This window comes from Nesoenas mayeri (genome assembly GCF_963082525.1).
Source record: "Nesoenas mayeri genome assembly, chromosome: Z".
NCBI classification, from domain to species: domain Eukaryota; kingdom Metazoa; phylum Chordata; class Aves; order Columbiformes; family Columbidae; genus Nesoenas; species Nesoenas mayeri.
The window spans coordinates 3,295,317-3,314,504 of record NC_137542.1 but is presented as its reverse complement, the minus strand read 5'-3'; the positions used below and the strand labels follow the sequence as shown (position 1 = coordinate 3,314,504).

The following is a 19,188-nucleotide window of genomic DNA, read 5'->3' as shown; positions in this document are numbered from 1 at the left end:
TGGCATTACAGTGAATTTATGCCTGTCACCCATTAGTCAAGATCATTCCATGTAAATAATTACTTAATGACTACTCGATTAAAAATATATGCTGTTTAGCCCCCCTAAATATTCCTTAATTCTTCTTCCAGTTCTTCTTCCATAAAATAGCTTATAAATTAGCAACAAATACATTATGAAATGATGAAGTAATAAATGCATTCAATAAATATTTTAAGTTTTTATGGCGTACGATATGACATCTAGCTTTTAGAAAGTTTTTGCTTAGTCAGTTGCACTGACTTCATTTGCTAAGAGCTGGATCCTGCTTTCCTAGAATTACAGTAGAATTTCCAAAAATCCAGACCCAGAACAAAAATCTGTACTTGAAATCGTCTTCTATTACCAACTTTTTTGTTATAATGTTGTTGTCTTGTAAAGAACTATGGAGTTTTTTTTGCTGGTTTGCTGCTTCCTCAGTGCATCTAATACGTTCAGATGCCATATTTCCAATTATTTATAGAATCTCAGGAATTGGATGTCTATTTTTAAACATGTTATATCTGTAGTGTAGATAGAAAATCAAAGGTAGGGCAACACGTCATAGTGTAATTTAATATTGCTACTTTATTTTCAATAAACAGGCATTCAGTTTGTAGAAATTCCTAGACTAATTCTTTGACATGTGAACGCTGAAATTCAATTGCCTGTATTTCCAGACCAACACAAGATTTCTGTATATTCTAAACCTCACAAAGGCCTACCAGGTAGTATCTGCAGGCTTTGGGATTTTGGATAAATTCAGTTAAACATCCAAACCTAGTTAGTTTTGCTTGTAAAAATATATGCAAGCATGTTAGTGCACAAACACTAAGGCTGTATGTAAAATGCTTTTCAAAACTGTGGTTAGCAGAGTTCAATATTAAAATGCAGTCAATATTAACTGAAGATTCAAAACTGCATACTCACTCTTCTATGGAGTTTTTTACACAGGTAAGAAGGTGGGTACATGCCTTTTCATAAGGCAAAAATTAAGTGAAAGAGCAAATTCCTTACAAAATGTACAGTTGTGTAACTCCATAATCTGGAAAATCGAGCTCTTAAAGCATTTACCATCTTGTCTTATGGCAAATTTACAGTAACAATACGGATATATTAATACTTCATTGCACTTACTGCACATTTCAAGAGGCATGCTTATGGTGTTAGTATCCATTGTGCATACAAAATAATGCAAACTTTTTAAAAACAAATAATTAGTGGGTCTTATAATGGTATGAAAATCATCCCTCCTTTACAGGTACCTGAATTTGAGACGTATTTTTTTGTTGAGCTTTATGCTGTAAGCACAGGAGCTGCATTGAACAACAGTGCCAGATTTGCTTTTATAACCGTCCTTGAAAGCGACGCTCCTCGTGGTTTAGTGTATTTTGCTGTGGGATCTCGTTTTGCCGTGGCTCACAAGAAGACAACTTTAATCAGCCTGCAAGTGCATAGAGATTCTAGTACATCGGTAACCACAGTGGTCAGCTACAGCATGCAGGTAAAGCTTCTATTGCTGTTTTTATAATTTAACTTATTTTTTGCTAGTAAATCATTGTTCATTCTGTAAAGTAAATCTGGCTGTAATTAGTATTTTTTTCAGGAAGCAGTCAAGCATTTGCTGGGCCCATATATTCTAATTTTGTTTGTTTTCCACTAGTAAAAAGGCCTTGTTTTCATTGCATTATCAAGAGTGATTTGTTTCATAGCACCTTTCAGTTACCTCAAAGACAACGGGCAGGCAGGCATTAAATACATTTCTTTCTTTGTCCTAAAGTTCTTGAAATACTCAAATTTTTGAGGCTTTTTTCTCTCAAATTAAGTTTTTATTATGTGTATGCCTGTCAAGATTCAGATGCCAATACACTTGCTGTTTTAGGTGAAAAATGTATTAATACACAGAGCCCACTTAGGAAAAGAGAAGGAGCGCTTTCATCAGATTTTATTCCATTTTCTTGAAGTTCTAAACTAAAATTATCTGATTAAAAAAATCTCACGTGCTTAAGTCTATTTTACCATCCCCACTCATTTTTTTTGTTATGTTTACAGCTGTAACATCAGAAACTTCTAACTTGGGACCCTTTTATCTCTAAATGACTACCTCATTATTAACTGACAGATTATGAAGATTCTCCTTTAGCAGAAGTAACACAACTGCAAAAACATGATTCCTTCCTTGATTTCAACGTCAAGGAACAGCCTGCAAGAGGGGTGTAATTCCATCAACCCTTACAATAAAATGCTTTTCATTCTATTGCTGTATTGGATGCATATTTATTTCAACCGCATGGGATTACGTGATATTTCCATCCATTTATTATAGCCGACCAGTGCTTTTGTTCAATTGCGTGATAACAAATTTTCACATTGTTTCCAGCCAAAAGTTCATTATAATTTAGATGTTAAATGGAGAAGAAAATGCTACTGTCCAATGTATATTTAGGCTGAAATATAGGGAACATTTCTTTACCTGTTTATAATTTTTATATAGCAACCCTTCTTCTGATATTTTTAGGTTATGAGTGTGCATGAGCACACACCAAATTATTGGTGCTATTGGTACCTGTAAAATAAGAAGCCGTGGCAGACAGGAAACAGATGTTTATCTCATTTCTACAAAGGTTTCTTAAACAATGCTCTTGCTACTAGTGCTTTTATTACCACTTATTGCTCCATTTCCTAGTTCTCGATTGGAAGGGGTAAACAAAAGGAAACTTCTTACTGAAATTTGCACAGATTATGTGATTTTGTTCTAGAGCAATTTTGAAAGAGATACACACTGCGTTGATTTACTAAGTTCTCTGAACTCAAAAAAATTCTGATTTATTCCATAAGTAAACTCTACTAATTAAAGCTAAATATTTTCAAAAGAGGTCTAGTATTTCACAAATAAACATCCTTGCTTAATAGTCAGTATACGATCAGTTCTTACTAAATTAATAAATACTATTGAACTTGAATAATAGCCCAGAATGTTAGATTCCACTTAAGGAAAGTTTGTTATATTACGAGATATAATACTAGGGTTATGACAACTGACAAAACCAGTAAGGATATGAAGAATCTGCAGACCTCATGGAAGGTAAAAACAGTGCTACTTTACAGAAAAAATGAGGCCCTATAACATTCCTAGATATCTTTACTGGGGCTAAAAATATAATGAACTGATATTAATTTGGGCACAGGTTTCCAGAGTGGTTTATTTTTTTCCTTTTGTTTAGTTTTTATGTATCTGTAATGCCTGTCTGTACCCTGAACCGAGGGAATTTCATGCTACAGACCTAAACTTACATTATGCCCTCTGGAATTCACCTTACAGATGTGCTAACATTTCTGTAACATCTGTTCACCCAGAAAAAGCTTAGTGATTTTTGTTTTGCAAAAGAACGAGAGGGATCCTGTACACTATCAACAATATATATAATTCTTTCCCTGGGTAGTCAGTGATTACAGGTGACAGATTGCTATTTCAGGGAGATACTTCATTTAAGGTAATTGTTATATAATTCTTAACTGCATTTTGAAAGAGGGTTTATTTTTTTACACATTTAAATTTTACCCAGTTACAACAGGAGTTCTACAGCAGCTGTTTTTGAACGATTGTATCTGTCATAATGTTACCCCAAACTCTTTTGATTTCTTTTAAGGAGCTACAGAAACCTGAACCTATTGGCCGGACCTTCATATCTCCAGCTGTGGCAGGACAAGATTTTGCCAGATCTGAGGGTTTATTGACTTTTGAACCTGGACAGAGAAATATGTTCCTGGATGTGACCCTGACTCCAAAGACAGGATCTTTAAACCCATTTCCAAAGCGTTTCCAGGTTGTACTTTCTAACCCCACAGGCGGTGCCAGGGTAGATGACGTGTATGGCATTGCTAACGTCACCATTGTGTCAGATTTGGACTCCTTGCCAGTTTGGGGGCTCATTGATCAACTCCATCAGCCTCTTGATGACACCATCTTACACAGAGTCCTCCAGAATCTGAATGTCAAAGTGGCTACAGAAAACACAGAAGAGCAGCTTACTGCTGTGATGCATATAATAGATAAGGTAAACCTTTCCTGCTCTTTCTTGAATGACCAATGACTTTAATAAGAGTAAAATAACACACAGGCCTGTGATAAGATCAAGGACAGCATCCACAGCAGGGACCCAGAGATCCAGGGACACAGACAAAGGTAAAAATAGAAGCTGTGAAGTCCCAGTCATGGAAGAAGTTTGCCTGCTACAAGTTAGGATGGTGGCAGGCAATCAACAATCAAATAGGTTGAAAAGAACAACTGGTATTGATTTTGTGTATGTACCTATAGCACGATGTTTTGTGCTGTGCCACATTTTCCCTTTGGTGCCACGCTTTCACAGAGCTTGTTACGATTTCTTCATTCTCAGGGCATATCTTTGTTGGTTGTAGCCCTGGCACAAAACAGTGAGGCTCAGGGTTCACAGAATCACAGAATCACAGAATGTCAGGGGTTGGAAGGGACCTGGAAAGCTCATCCAGTGCAATCCCCCCATGGAGCAGGAACACCCAGATGAGGTTACACAGGAAGGTGTCCAGGCGGGTTGGAATGTCTGCACAGAAGGAGACTCCCCAACTCCCCTGGGCAGCCTGGACCAGGCTCTGACACCCTCACTGGGAACAAGTTTCTTCTCAAATTTAAGCAGAACCTCCAAAACTCCTGTGTTCCAGTTTGTACCCATTACCCCTTGTCCTATCATTGGTTGTCACCCAGAAGAGCCTGGCTCCATCCTCCTGACACTGCCCCTTTCCATATTGATCCCCAGGAATGAGTCCCCCCTCAGTGTCCTCTTGTCCAGCTCCAGAGCCCCAGCTCCCTCAGCCTTTCCTCACACGGGAGATGCTCCACTCCCTGCAGCATCTTGATGGCTGCGCTGGACTCTCTGCAGCAGTTCCCTGTCCTGCTGGAACTGAGGGGCCACAGCTGGACACAAGATTCCAGGTGTGGTCTCTCCAGGGCAGAGCAGAGGGGCAGGAGAACCTCTCTGACCTACTGACCACCCCCTTCTAACCCACCCCAGGTACCATTGGCTTCCTGGTCACAAGGGCCCAGTGCTGGCTCATGGTCACCCTGCTGTCCTCAGGACCCCCAGGTCCCTTTCCCCTACGCTGCTCTCTAATAGGTTCTTCTTATCTTCACATTTGAATACAGTCAACACACCAGCAAGTCCTACCAGGACCAGCTGGAGTCTTCTGCTGTTGTCTTAACCAGGTCTGCATATTCTTTTCCTTTTTTTTCCCTCTGCATTATCTCTGGCAATCGGGCTGGCGAGTACCTGAGCACTTCAGCATTGCCCTGAGTTCTGTGAAAACCCTGGGACTAGTTTTGTGGCTTCCTGGCTCTCCTGGACTTGTGGAGCAATGCAAAATGGATCTGGAAAGTGTTTAAATGTGGAGCTGGAAAATGTTTAAATACCTAGACACAAAACAGTATAAAAAATATTAATGAAGAATAATTCATTTGTGACTGTTGCCATTTTATCAAGAATCCTCAGGACGCAACGATCTTTGACTTGTGAAGGAATGAAAAGTCCCACATGGTTTCTTTTATAAATCCATATTAGTAAGGTTATCTTTGTGCAGATTTGACATAGACTGCACCTGATGCCTTGGCCGCAGTGATCAAGAAATGAAAAATATGCTGAACTTTCAGAATGAACACTGGGATAAATGTTCGTTTTATGAGGAAATGTTAAAAGCAGACTTCTATGCATAAAATGTTCGATTTCTTCTCCCCCCTTTAGGTGACAGATGTTGGTGAGAAACAGTTACTCACTGATAAAAGTAGAAGCCTTTTCTATGAGATACTCTGCACCCTGGCTAGCCCAAAACGCGAGGACACACGAGGATATAGCCTGCTTGCTGCGGTGACCGAGAAATTTGCCTTTTCCCTGTTGACAGGGGTAATGTGTGGGTCACCGGGAGAAAGGTAAGTAACCTTTAATTCAAAATACGTTTTGAAAATACCGGAAAGCTAATACAGTAAAAATGTAAATCATATTTTTTAGAAAAGGGACTTGTTACCTGTATGAAAATGTGTTGCACTCTGTCGAAATCTTACAAAGCTCTAAGAGCCGGTGTCACAAATGCAGGGTAGCTCTGGGAGTAGAAGTCAGGAGATCTGGGATGTGTTAACTCACCATTAGCTTAAATATTGCTTAGAAAAGGATTAATTAATCTCGCTAATAAATAATGTAATTATATGATGGAGAGCTATGCTTTAAGATTTAGATGACAGTAAGTAACCCAAAATTTCTACTGGCGTTCTCTAATTTCTGTGTACATGGTTTTGCTCACTTGAATATTATTTAGAATTGTTTGAAAGCAACTCATGGTTTTTACATGTAGTTTCAAATTCCTAGTTTTTTCTGCAAGTGCATAATAACCTATGGCCAAGCTAATGGGCAGGGAAAATAGATGACTGCAGAAACAAATGACAGTTTTATGACACAAACACTTTTCAACAGTGGGTTTCTCCCACTGTGAACCTATTAAAAAACTGGTAGTTGAATCTAGAATAAAAAAATACCTTTTTTCTTTTTTTCCATCAGGTGAAAATCAGCATGCTTTAGATTTCTTTCTCAGTTTCTTTTGGAGATGTAATTTTCTGTGACATTTCATAAGTTATAGGGGTTAAGATGCCCATCTCAGCCAAAGGACAGTAAATGGCATAAATAACCGTGCTATCTGGAACAGTGTCCAGAACTTGAAAGTTCAAATTCGTTATTGCAAGTTTTTTGTGTCATCTCTTGGGAATAAGAGCTAGATCATCCATTTTAATGCTTCTCTTTGTTATTGACTCTTCTCTACATCAAGTTATAAAAATGAATATTATGATAACCTGTTTTATCACAGTATCACAGTATCACAGTATCACAGTATCACAGTATCACAGTATCACAGTAACACAGTATCACAGTATGTTTGGAATTGGAAGGGACCTCAAAAGATCATCCAGTCCAATCCCCCTGCTGGAGCAGGAACGCCCAGGTGAGGTCGCACAGGAACATGTTCAGGCGGGCTAGAATGTCTCCAGAGAAGGAGACTCCACAACTCCCCTGGGCAGCCTGGTCCAGTGTCTGTCACCCTTACTGAGAAGAAGTTTTTTCTCAAATTTAAATGGAACCTCTTGTGTTCCAGCTTGATCCCATTATCCCTTGTCCTATCATTGTTGCCACTGAGAAGAGCCTGGCTCCATCCTCGTGGCACTCAACCTTTATGTATTTATAAACATTAATAAGGTCACCCCTCAGTCTCCTCTTCTCCAAACTAAAGAGACCCAGCTCCCTCAGCCTTTCCTCATAAGGAAGATGCTCCACTCCCTTAATCATCTTTGTTGCCCTGCGCTGGACCCTCTCCAGCAGTTCCCTGTCCTTCTTGAACTGAGGGGCCCAGAACTGGACACAATATTCCAGATGGGGTCTCACCAGGGCAGAGTAGAGGGGAAGGAGAACCTCTCTTGATCTACTAACCACCCCCCTTCTAATACACCCCAGGATGCCATTGGCCTTCCTGGCCACAAGGGCCCAGTGCTGGCTCATGGTCATCCTGTTGTCCACTAGGACCCCCAGGTCCCTTTCCCCCACACTGCTCTCTAATATGTAATTTCCCAACTTATACTGGAACCTGGGGTTGTTCCTGCCCAGATGCAGGACTCTACACTTTCCCTTGTTAAATTTCATTAGGTTATTCCCCGCCCAACTCTCCATCCTGTCCAGGTCTCTGATGGCAGCACAGCCTTCTGGCATGTCAGCCACTCCTCTCAGCTTAGTGTCATGAGCAAACTTGCTGATAGTGCACTCTATTCCCTCGTCTAAATCATTAGTGAATATATTGAATAATACTGGCCCCAGTACTGACCCCTGAGGCACTCCACTAGATACTGGCCTCCAACTAGACTCCGCACCATTGACTACCACTCTCTGGCTTCTCTCCTTAAGCCAGTTTGCAACCCATCTCACTACTCTGTTGTCTAGACCACACCTCCTCAACTTAGCTGTGAGGATGCTGTGGGAGACTGTGTCAAAAGCTTTACTGAAATCAAGGTAGACCCCATCCACCGCTCTGCCATCATCTGTCCACCTTGTTACATTCTCATAAAAGGCTATGAGGTTGGTCAAGCATGACCTACCCTTGGTAAAGCCATGCTGACTGCCTCTAATAACCCTCTTATCCTTGATGTGCCTTGAGATGGCACCAAGGATAAGCTGTTCGATTACTTTCCCAGGGACAGAGGTGAGGCTGACCGGTCTATAATTACCTGGGTCCTCCTTCTTGCCCTTTTTGAAGATTGGAGTGACATTTGCTTTCCTCCAATCCTCGGGCACCTCTCCTGTTTCCCAAGACTTGGCAAAGACGATGGAGAGCGGTCCAGCATTGACTTCAGCCAGCTCCCTCAGCACCCGCGGGTGCATCCCATCTGGACCCATGGATTTATGGATGTCCAGTCTATTTAATTGCTCCCTAACCCAGTCCTCATTGATTAAAGCAAACTCCTCCATTGACCTGGCTTCATCCAGGGTCTCAGGGGTACAGGGCTCTCCAGGACAGCCTCCGGCAGAGTAGACAGAGACAAAGAAGGCATTCAGTAATTCTGCCTTCTCTGTATCTTCTGCCACCAGGGCACCCACCCCATTCCTCAGTGGGCCTACATTGCCTCTGGTATTAGTTTTATCCACTATGTATTTGAAAAAGTTCTTTTTGCTGTCCTTGACCCTTCTCGCCAGCTGTAATTCTAAGGAGGCCTTGGCTATCCTAGCTGCCTTCCTACATCCTCTAACAGCAGCCTTATATTCTTCCCAAGTGGCCAGCCCCTGCTTCCATGACCTGAAAACTCTCCTCTTCTGCTTGAGCATACCCAACAGATCCCTATTCAACCACACAGGCCTCCTGGCTCCCTTCCTTGACTTCCTACGTGTGGGGATGCTCTGATCCTGAGCGTGGAAGAAGCAATCTCTGAATGCAGTCCAGCTCTCTTGGGCCCCTTTTCCTTCAAGCAGTCTTGCCCATGGGATTTCCCCCAGCAATTGCTTGAAAAGGCCAAAGTTAGCCCTGCTAAAGTCCAGGGCTGCAATTCTACTTGCTATTCTGTTCCTGCCACACAAGATGCTGAACTCCACCATCTCGTGGTCACTGCAACCCAGGCAGCCCTCAACCTTTACTGCTTCGACCAGACCCTCCTTGTTAGTGAGGGTGAGATCCAGCAGTGCACCTCTCCTAGTCGGCTCCTCCACCATCTGCATGAGGAAGTTCTCATCAGTGCACTGGAGGAACCTCCTGGACTGTGGCTGGCTGGCTGAATGGTCCTTCCAGCAAACATCAGGGAAGTTAAAGTCACCCACAACAACCAGGGCCTGTGACTGCGAGGCCACTCTCAGCTGCCCATAGAAGGCCTCATCAACTTCCTCAGCCTGATCTGGTGGCCTGTAACAGACGCCCACAACAGTGTCACTCCGGCCAGCCTGCCCCTCGATCCTGACCCACACACTCTCAACTCGCTCCTCATCCACTCCTGGGCAGAATTTAGTACATTATAGTTGTTCTCTCACATAGAGAGCAACTCCACCACCACGCCTGGCTGGCCTGTCTTTTCTGAAAAGGGCATAGCCATCCATGACCACATTCCAGTCATGTGAACTGTCCCACCATGTTTCTGTAATTGCCACCAGGTCATAATCTCCCAACCGAACATAGGATTCTAATTCCTCCTGCTCATTCCCCATGCTGCGCGCATTGGTGTACAGGCATTTCAGGGAGTGAGCAGAGCACTCCCATTTCTCCCTAGGGGCACAGGAGGCCACCCGGTTCTCATCAGTTTTAGAATGCTGCCCCACTGGGACAAGCCCAGCTACAACCCCATCCCCCTTCGAGCCTAGTTTAAAGCTCTCCAAATGAGCCCAGCTAATTCCTGCCCCAGCATCCTTTTGCCCCTGTGAGATAAACCTTTCCCGCGTGACACTGTCCGGACTAGTGTCTTATAGAACCAACCATTATCAAAAAATCCAAAGCCCTGCCTGTAGCACCACTCTTGGAGCCAACCATTTAGAGACTGAATTTTCCTATTCCATCCCACATCGTCACTTGAAGATGGAAGGAGTGAAGAGACGATCACTTGAGCCCCTGAGTCTTTCACCATCCTTCCCAAGACCTTGAAATCATTCTTCATTCCCCTCAGACTACGGGAAGCAGCTTCCTCCCCATCTGTCTGGAAGACCAGCAGCAGGTAGTAGTCTGTAGGGTGCACCAGTTTGGGGAGCTCTCTAGCGATATCCTTGATCCAGGCTCCAGGTAGACTACAAACTTCTTTAAGATGAGGGTCAACTCTGCATATTGGGCCCTCTGTTCCTTTCAGAAGGGAATTTCCTATTACTATCACCCTTCTTGTCACTCTCTCGCAACGGCTGCCGGGGCTTTGGGGATGAGGACCCGCCGGGAATCACGCTGACCCTGTACGTTTCCCTCTGAGCTTCCTAATCTCGGCTGAACCTCGTGGTCGGCTGAACCCCGCCGAGGGGATGGTTTTTCTTACCATGGGATGGTTTTTCTTACAGATCATAGTGAGCAAAATCCAGAGGAGAAATGGAGAAGCCAAAATACATAATAATTCTGCCCCTCCTTTTTTCACATAAACTGAAGCTGTCTCTTTATTAAATGTAATAAAGCCTAAAATGATGAAGGAATAAAATATTAATTACACATATATTTTAGAGTAATTATGTGAAGAATAGTGAAAGTTCAGTTCCACTTACCAGCCCTGTTGCTTTTCCTCTTCAACAGAGGTAAAAATATCCTTGACAGCTGCCCGTACATTGCAATAATGGCTCACAACTGGTTTCCTCAGCAAATCAATGGACACAGATTTGATGGAAAAGATGGAGATTTTATTCAAGTACCTGAACATTTGTTAAAGGTCTCTGTTGTGTTATCCCCTCTTCAAGAAGAGAGCTGTGAATCTGTACAGTTCACAGAATACAGCAGTCAGCAGTGGTTCCTTACTGGAGACAAAGAGCTTGCCTTGAAGAACAAGGTTTGAAGATAATGCAATTTATTTTTTCAATAAATTAATTTATATGTTACTCGAACCATCTTAAATGTCTTTAAAATAATGTGAGCACTTTAGTGTGTATGTGATTAAAATGAGCACTGACTGTTGAATTTTAATATTAAATTTGTGTTTATGTCGTGTGTATTGTTTCAGGTTTTTTCTATGAGTTTGAAGGGTCGGAGTTCATACCCTTTGAAAGATAACAATGAAGTTGTTTATCGGATTTATGCTACAGGAAGTCGGATTGTTCCACAAAAGTCTCTGTGTCTCCTCTGGAACCAAGCTGCTGAAAGGTTGTTTTATTGATCGGTTTAGTTTTCCAGTTTCTACCATGTGTATTTGTATAAAATCCCATTAAGTCCAATTAGATCGTCTGCAAGTATGAAATTGATCTATTTCTTATCCATCTTTTTCCCTTAACTTTTCTGGCCTTTGTACCAGCACGTAAAACATTCTGTATAATAAAATGTGTAGTTATTCTAACTTAGAGATTTCTCAGACTTCTACTATTGATTTTTTTCATTACAGTACTGTTTAGTTTATGTAATGATGTGTTGGGCAATGCTGAGAGGCCATAAATTCCAGAATTGCATCACTTCATTAATATTAGTGTCAATTGTACTCTTTACAGTTGTTATCGGGCAACATTTTGAGTCCATTCTTACAAAGAGTTAAACCTGCGTCTCTGGTATTGCTTCAAGTCACCGAAACAGAATATTCCTTATTTGCTAATATCCAGAATTTTGGCATAACTTTTGACGATGATCTCTGTAGGGCTCTTACTTTTTGACAGAAAAGCCATGTCCTGGTAGTTTTTAATATTGCTGCTGCTAGCTTGACTTGATGTATCCTGGTTTTCAGAAGTGGTGAACTGCTGATCATTTTCCATTCTTGTTGCTACTCACACCATTGCAAACAATGTGCTAAAGTTTTCTGTGTATTCCCTTCAATGCCCTATTATCTGATTTGCCTATTTCTTTCCTGTTCACACAGTATAAATGAAATTAGAGAGAGTTACGTTCTATATCCTGCGGACAACTAGTTAGTTTAGATATGATTTCATTAGATGGTCTGGATTATATCAGTCTGTCACTGATATAAACTATTCAGGAATGAGATGCAGCAGAATTTACCTGCATACTCTCCTTTTATCTAGACATTGTATCACAGAACAATGTGGTTTCCACTAGAAATGGCTTAGGATGTCACCTGTCCTTTTCCAAAATTTTCAGCAATACTGAAGGAGAACATGTATTTTAGTTTCAAAACAGCAAATAGCAAGTGTTCTTCAGAATGGGCTAAAGCACTGTGTAAGTTTAAGCAACACACTATTTAAAAATTCAGATGGGACTGTGAATCTTGTGTAAGTTTTAAAACATGGCCACAAAAAAAAATTCTAGTGGAAAAACAAAGTTCATCACTATATCTTTATATTTTTTTAATAATATAATTTTTTAAAAGCTGTTTTAATTTCATGTAAATATGCTATTCTAAAAACTGCACATGAAAGATGTGCAATAGATAAAGATAAACTTATGCAATACTTTAGAAAACCCAGTGTTTTGAGAGATACAACAATTTTCAAGCTTGTTTACCGTGTGAATTAGACAAGTCAATTTCCAGCTTTGTGAACATTTTGTTTTGCAGCTGGCTGTCCGACAGCGGGTTCTGCAAAGTTGTTGACGACACATCAGACTACGTGGAATGCTGTTGTTCTCATATGTCCATTTATGCAGTTTATGCCCAAACAGATAACTTGTCTTCATACAACGAGGCTTTTTTTTCTTCTGGATTCATCTGCATTTCGGGTCAGTTGATGTAAAACAGTTTTCTCATTAATAACGACTGATGAGCAGTAAGACTGATTTTTAACCATTTCAGTAACTGATAACAATCTGTTTATATAGATGGGTATTGGAGGAATGCTAACTAACTTAATGATATTTTAGTTGCCATCTGATCCAATATTTGTACAGTGACAAATTTTGCCACTGAAAAGAAACAAAAGTCCAGCAAAGAAATGTGGGGTTTTTTGTGAACCTTTACTTAACCATACAAGAGAGAATACATCATTCATTTAAGGAAAGAAGCTTAAAAATCCAAAATTCACCTGCGTGCAGGATTGAAGTAATTTTTCCTTCTGGCGTTCTCGCTGTGCAAAGAGGAACCTCAGAGCAGTGGGGTCACTGGGAAAACAAGCTAAATGACTTCTTAATTTGACCTTAGGGCATTTAAATGAGGTTCTGGGTCTGCTCCTTGTGAGGTTTGTAGCTTCTATGCTAGATCATCAGTGTGTGAGTAACAAAAACAGCGCAAGCAGCTACATCTCTTATTGACCCCCTCTCAGCAAACTGCCATAAAGGCTGAAGGTAAGCTCCTTAATTGCTTTAGAAGCTCAGCCATAAAAAAAAAAGAAGACAAGGAGAGAGAAGAAAACCCTCTGGTTTCCACCTACTTCATAAAAACTTGTCGTTTTATTTAACAATTATGAAATCATAATTTTTTAGCAGACAAAAAAAGAGCAGATTTTAAAATACAGTTAAGCTTCTAACTCATGTTGTGTAACTGAAAGTAAAAATAAAAAGACAAACTATAATAAACAATATATAATAAAAATAAATAGAGAGCTTATACCAAAAAAAAAAAGAGACAAACTATAATAAACAATATACAATAAACAAATGTAATTACTGGTCTACAGAAAAATTTAATTGATGAGACAAATATGCCACAGAATGCCAAATTTTACAGAAAATGGAGAAAAAAAATACAAAATAAACCAATGTGCTGTAGAAACTGGAGCTAAGAAAAACATTTTGCTGAACTAGAAGAAATAAAGACCTGCATATCTTCAGTGTTGGTTTTTTACTGTAGTCATGTGTCATAAGAATGTATTTTAAAAATTAGAACAGTTTAGCCTGCTTAAGGATTTGCCTTGAATGTAACTGCAGTGCCTTTTGGCTTCTTTGGCTGGCTGAAGGTGTTTCCTTGCATGATTATAAATATTTAAATTTAGTGATTAACAAATTCCTTTAGATTCAAGAGCTACGAGGATATTGTTTCTCTAACATCTCCACCTAGGTGTGAAGAATAAAAATTAAAAAAAAGTAGAATGAAATAGAACATTATTATTTCTGAAGTTAACATACACAAATAATTTTATAAATATCACTAGCTAATTTTTGAAAGGTTTAGAAATTGATCTTTTTGCAATGATTTGTTTAATTTGCGTCTTACAAATGCTTGTAGTTGAACAACCGGTCTGTCTCAAGAGAGAATAAAAGATCTGCCTTAAGTATCCACATCCCTGCCCTTCTTGGGGTGTGCAAGTGCACAAACAACTTTACATGAGCTTTAGCTCATGTTTTCCATAGTGGCTCAGTGATCCCAGGGCCCTTCTTGCAAGAACAACTTACTGGTAGGTAAGGAGCCCTTCCCATTTCTATTCATGTTCATATTCACAATTAGTGAAATGAAAAGCAGTGTTATTCTTTCTGAGTACAATATATTTCTACATGGAACTCAAATGGGAGACTAGCATTTAGAAAGTTATAGCTATGTCCTAAGGCAATGCTACCCAGCTGGAGGCAATTTTTTACTTATTCATTTCTAAAAGCATTTTTGCACGCAGTAGTTTGAAAACTGGAGAGTTACCTTTGCTTTATAATAAACTGTTATGACAATAATCCATATCAAGGAGAATTTTTTTTTAAAAAAAAGCACTTTGAAAAAATAATTTGTTTACATCGTGCAATTATTTTAGATCCCAATGCTATAAAACATTAAATAGATGTTATTCCTTAGGTAATACATTCATGTGTGATCCCAGTGTGAACAAGTTTATTCTCTCTATAGGATTTGGGGTTTACCTTTGGTGATCTACACCTTCAAGATATCCAGCATTGTTGTTCTTATCTAGCATAGCTTGATAGAATAAGCTTTAAATTTATTTTCTTCTTCTTCTTTTTTTTTAATTGTTTCTCTGTAGGTTACACTTTGGCTATTATCTCCCACCTGTTCTGCACCAGGTGTGCAATGTTTGCAGCTAAACTTCTCACTCACATGATGGTTGCTTGTTTGGGTACTCAGGTAAGAAAAAAGGCTGAAGTCTCTAAGTGTAAATTAATTACCTCTTTATTTTATTTTTCCTCACCTTCATAGCCTCGTCTGAACAGATCTGCTTTGCTTTTCCACAGTGCAAACGTGTTTGGAGAATGTAAAATTTCAACACATTACTTATAATTAATCCAATATTCATATCCTATATGGGGAATTCAATTGGAATTATCCAATTTCTGAAAATAATTAGAGGAAATTTACGGATGTATAGCCACATGAGAAGATAGGCCTGTATATGCAACAATTAATGTTTTGATGGTGGACTATATAATTGAGATGAAAGAGTTCCATCATTAACATAATTATTTATTAAATAGGTTAATGTCAGTGCTCTTAAGTTCTGTGGGAAAGGTTTATTTTGAGTAGCAGGTGCTGAAAGCCCTTTTGCATTCTAGTATTTGTTGGAAGGTATAATTATGAAGACTTTATGTGATAAAAGAAAATAAATTGTCTTCCTTGTTCTCTCACACCTTTTCAAATAGTATTTAATGGAATGTCAGAAAACTGAAGGAGCACATGAAAAGAGAATATGTCTCTCTGTCCTATAAAATATAACCTCCTCAGCTTTCATACATCTGGTGAAATGGAAAGCTGTGAATAACCTCAAGTATCTTAAAATTACTTTATGGAAAGATTTCTTAAAAGGGAGATTTTATGTATCTCTTTAATGCTATAAAGAGGATGTAAATACAAATTTAAATGTGGAGATACTAAGCGTATTAGCAGGCAGGTTCTTAGAAGAGTGTCTGAAATTAGGGAAATACTTTGTAGATAATTGAAACAGCTCCGTGTTACCTGCAGTTCACCAACTGGAGTATCTCTCAGACAATATTTGGTATACTGCCATAGTTACTACATCATTTCATTCATTTTACCTCATGATATAGTTCTTTGTTGTACAGCGGATTGCATTGATAATGTTCATCATGCGAATGGACTTAAAATAGAAGGAGCGGGAAAGGTTCCTCAGCTCCATCTAGAGATCACTGGATACCTGCCAGTTTCTTGCATTTTAGGGAGTAAAAGCTTTTTGGCATCTCAGTTCCTGAATTTTTAAATGTTTTGGTTTTTTAACTGTTCTGTTTAGTTACATGGAAAGATAGTTTATTCCAGGGAGCTGTAATGTGCATGGTTACTGGTATACCAATGAGCAGGCTTCATTTGGGACACATAGCTTGTAGCTCAGGTAAGCACCTGCATATGTGAAAATTATACAAAACAGGATTACTGAGAGCATTACAGCACATTTTAACACTCTAAAGATAGATTTTGCAAAAGCTGCTTCTACTTTTCCTTCGTAGTGAATGTTGAGTTGTTTGTGTTCCCAGAATTATTTAGTATTTTGTGTATAATGGAACTACACTTATCCATATTGCATTCTTTCTGTTTCCAATACTTTTCCATTTCTTTGGTAATATTTTGCAGAGAAACTTGTTTCTTTTTACAGTGAATTTGTTTTACACAGAAGTCTTTTGTTTGTTTTTTTTTTTTTCCTCTGTAAGGACTCCTTACTGGTCTTTTGGACCCCTTGAAACATCTTAATCTACATGTGGAATAAGACAGAATGGTTTAGTTAGGAAGGGACCTCTGGAGCTTCTCTTGTCCAACCCATCTGCTCAAGCAGGGTCACCTAGAGCCGGTTGCCCAGAACCATATCCAGGTGACTTTTGAATCATTCCAAAGATGGAAACTCCACAACTTCCCTGGGCAACCTCTTCCAGTCCTTTCTCCGGCCTTACTTCTCAGATTTGCTTTAGTTATTTCATAAATACCTTTATCATCCTTAGAGTTACTTAGTAGTTCATTAACTACCCTTATTTGTGCTTGCACGGGACTTATAGCATCTTTGGACTACAGCTGCCACTCAGTCCAAGAACTGCTTGTTTATTTCTGAAGATACACTAAACACGATTTCCCTGATTTACTGGTAGAATTTTCATTCCAGGTTGTATAAAGCTGTTAAACTTCTGTTTCTTTATTCTCAGGCTAGTGATAGATCTGCTTTGCTATAAAATTAATGTCATGCTGTCACACACACACTTTCCAAAGAATATATGGTGAAAACAGCTACAGCTATGGGAAATTTTTCACTTGAACTGCATGTTCAATCAAAATTTATTTTTCATGAAAATAGTCTAAGTCAACTTATCTTGAGACTATGTATAAAAGAAATTAAACGGATGTTTTTGAGGCTTGACCTAAATGGGAACTAAAATATAAAGTTACTGCATTTCTTTCTGCTAAATGCAGCTCAAAGCTTTATAAACATACCACTTTTATATATATATATATACACGTACAAGAGGATTGTCAGTTGTATGACCTAGAAGTTTTTTATCTGCCGACAAATCCAGGTTTCCAAATAGTAACTCCATTGTCATCTTGCAGGTTTCTCTCAAGAAATATATATATATATATATGTATATATATATATATATATATATATAAAGGAAAACTGTATGAAAAGCATGTACTACATGGGTGGAGAAAAACAGTCATTGTTAATGCAGGAAAATATTACAGAAGTAACAGATTAAGAAAGAGAGGATTATCTTCTAAGGCTTAAAGAGTATAAAATTGCCATTATTGCCTTTTCTTCTTCATATATAAAGGTAATATTGAGAAGTCAGATATCTCTGGCTTCTGGAACACTTTGCTCAGTTCCAGCCGCTGAAGGACTTTGAAACTGAAAAAGTTAACTTCAGCTTATGCCCACAGGTTTTTCTATCTGCTTGCTATGTTTTTGTTCAAATTCACTGCTTTTAAACTTTTATATGAAATACTCGTCTGTGCAGAATAATTCTTGAGACCAGTGTCATCTGGTGCGTATATAGTAATTTAGATTAATTACAGAGGGACTATTTAGAACAGTTCTAAGTCCTTTTGTTATTCATCCTCAATCCTCCCATCTCGTTTCCTTTTGCCAGGCAATTATTCTGCAAGTTTAGAACAAAACTTTTGAAAGAGGATTTTAGCAGGGCAACTGCTGAGCCAGTTAGCTGGCTTGGAGAGGAAATAAAGACAGTTTGACAGCAGCTGTTGAAGAAAAGAAAGTGGCTTTAAGGCAGAGTGAAAAGAGAAAGGATTTGTTTGACAAGAGTGAACTGAACTACTGTGCTGGCTGTTCTGAACAGCTGAAGGAAAATCTTTATACAGTTACTTGTGTTGTGATATATTGGCATATGTTCTGCCTAGAGAGAACTAGCATGATTAGGAAGCCTGAGTTTAACAGAAAACTTTAAATAGAAGATACTTGGACAGCTGCCCTGTTTCCCCCAAAAATAAGACAGGGTCTTCTCTTAATTTTTGCTCCAAAACTCATTACTTTTTTCAATGCATAGCTGCCTGTACACTATTTAAATTGACTTTTTAAATGAACTGTAAGTAGGGCTTATTTTTGGAGTAGGGCTTATATTTTGAGCATCCTAAAAATTCCTGAAAGATCATGCTGGGGCTTATTTTTGAGATAGGTCTTATTTTCAGGGAAACAACGTATATGCACCTACAAGTATTTGGAGTCTATACATATGATTATATGTTAACAATACAATTAAGTTTTGTAATTTTGCTAACCAATGACTTTCTATGAGAGGAGTTATTTAAGACAGTTTTAACTGAGAACTTACGATGCGTAAATCAGCACTTAATATTTCCCAGTTTAAATAAAAGGAAAATACTAACACTTTGCATTTTTGTCTAGTAATATCTAGGCAGTAGGAGACACCAGGATTGTACCTGTTAGATTTCAAACCACTCTAGAGAATGAAGGAGCTGATTTTATGTGAGCAGTTATATTTTTACCAGAAAAGAAAACACAAACTAAGAAGCTTTTCAGGTTAGATTTTTATTAGTCTTGTCGTGCGTGTTGTGTTTTTGTTTGTTGGTTTCTTTGGTTGGTTCGGGGTTGGTTTCGTTTTGTTTTCCTGCAGTTGCTACCAGTGCACTAATGATTATTGTCTGTAGATGGCAGTCAAACCTTT

General features: G+C 39.0%; 1 protein-coding gene across 1 annotated transcript in view; it reads left to right on the top strand.

Moving 5' to 3' along the window:
- Positions 1-19,188, top strand: part of ADGRV1 (adhesion G protein-coupled receptor V1) — a gene marked incomplete at both ends in the record, with an annotated part of 263,072 nt that overhangs the window by 101,813 nt on the left and 142,071 nt on the right. Inside the window, 7 exons of the mRNA XM_080362309.1 lie at positions 1,280-1,522; positions 3,669-4,076; positions 5,790-5,974; positions 10,822-11,071; positions 11,243-11,382; positions 12,737-12,897; positions 15,078-15,178. Coding sequence (XP_080218435.1) covers positions 1,280-1,522; positions 3,669-4,076; positions 5,790-5,974; positions 10,822-11,071; positions 11,243-11,382; positions 12,737-12,897; positions 15,078-15,178 — 1,488 coding nt within the window. The remainder of the gene's footprint in view (positions 1-1,279; positions 1,523-3,668; positions 4,077-5,789; positions 5,975-10,821; positions 11,072-11,242; positions 11,383-12,736; positions 12,898-15,077; positions 15,179-19,188) is intronic.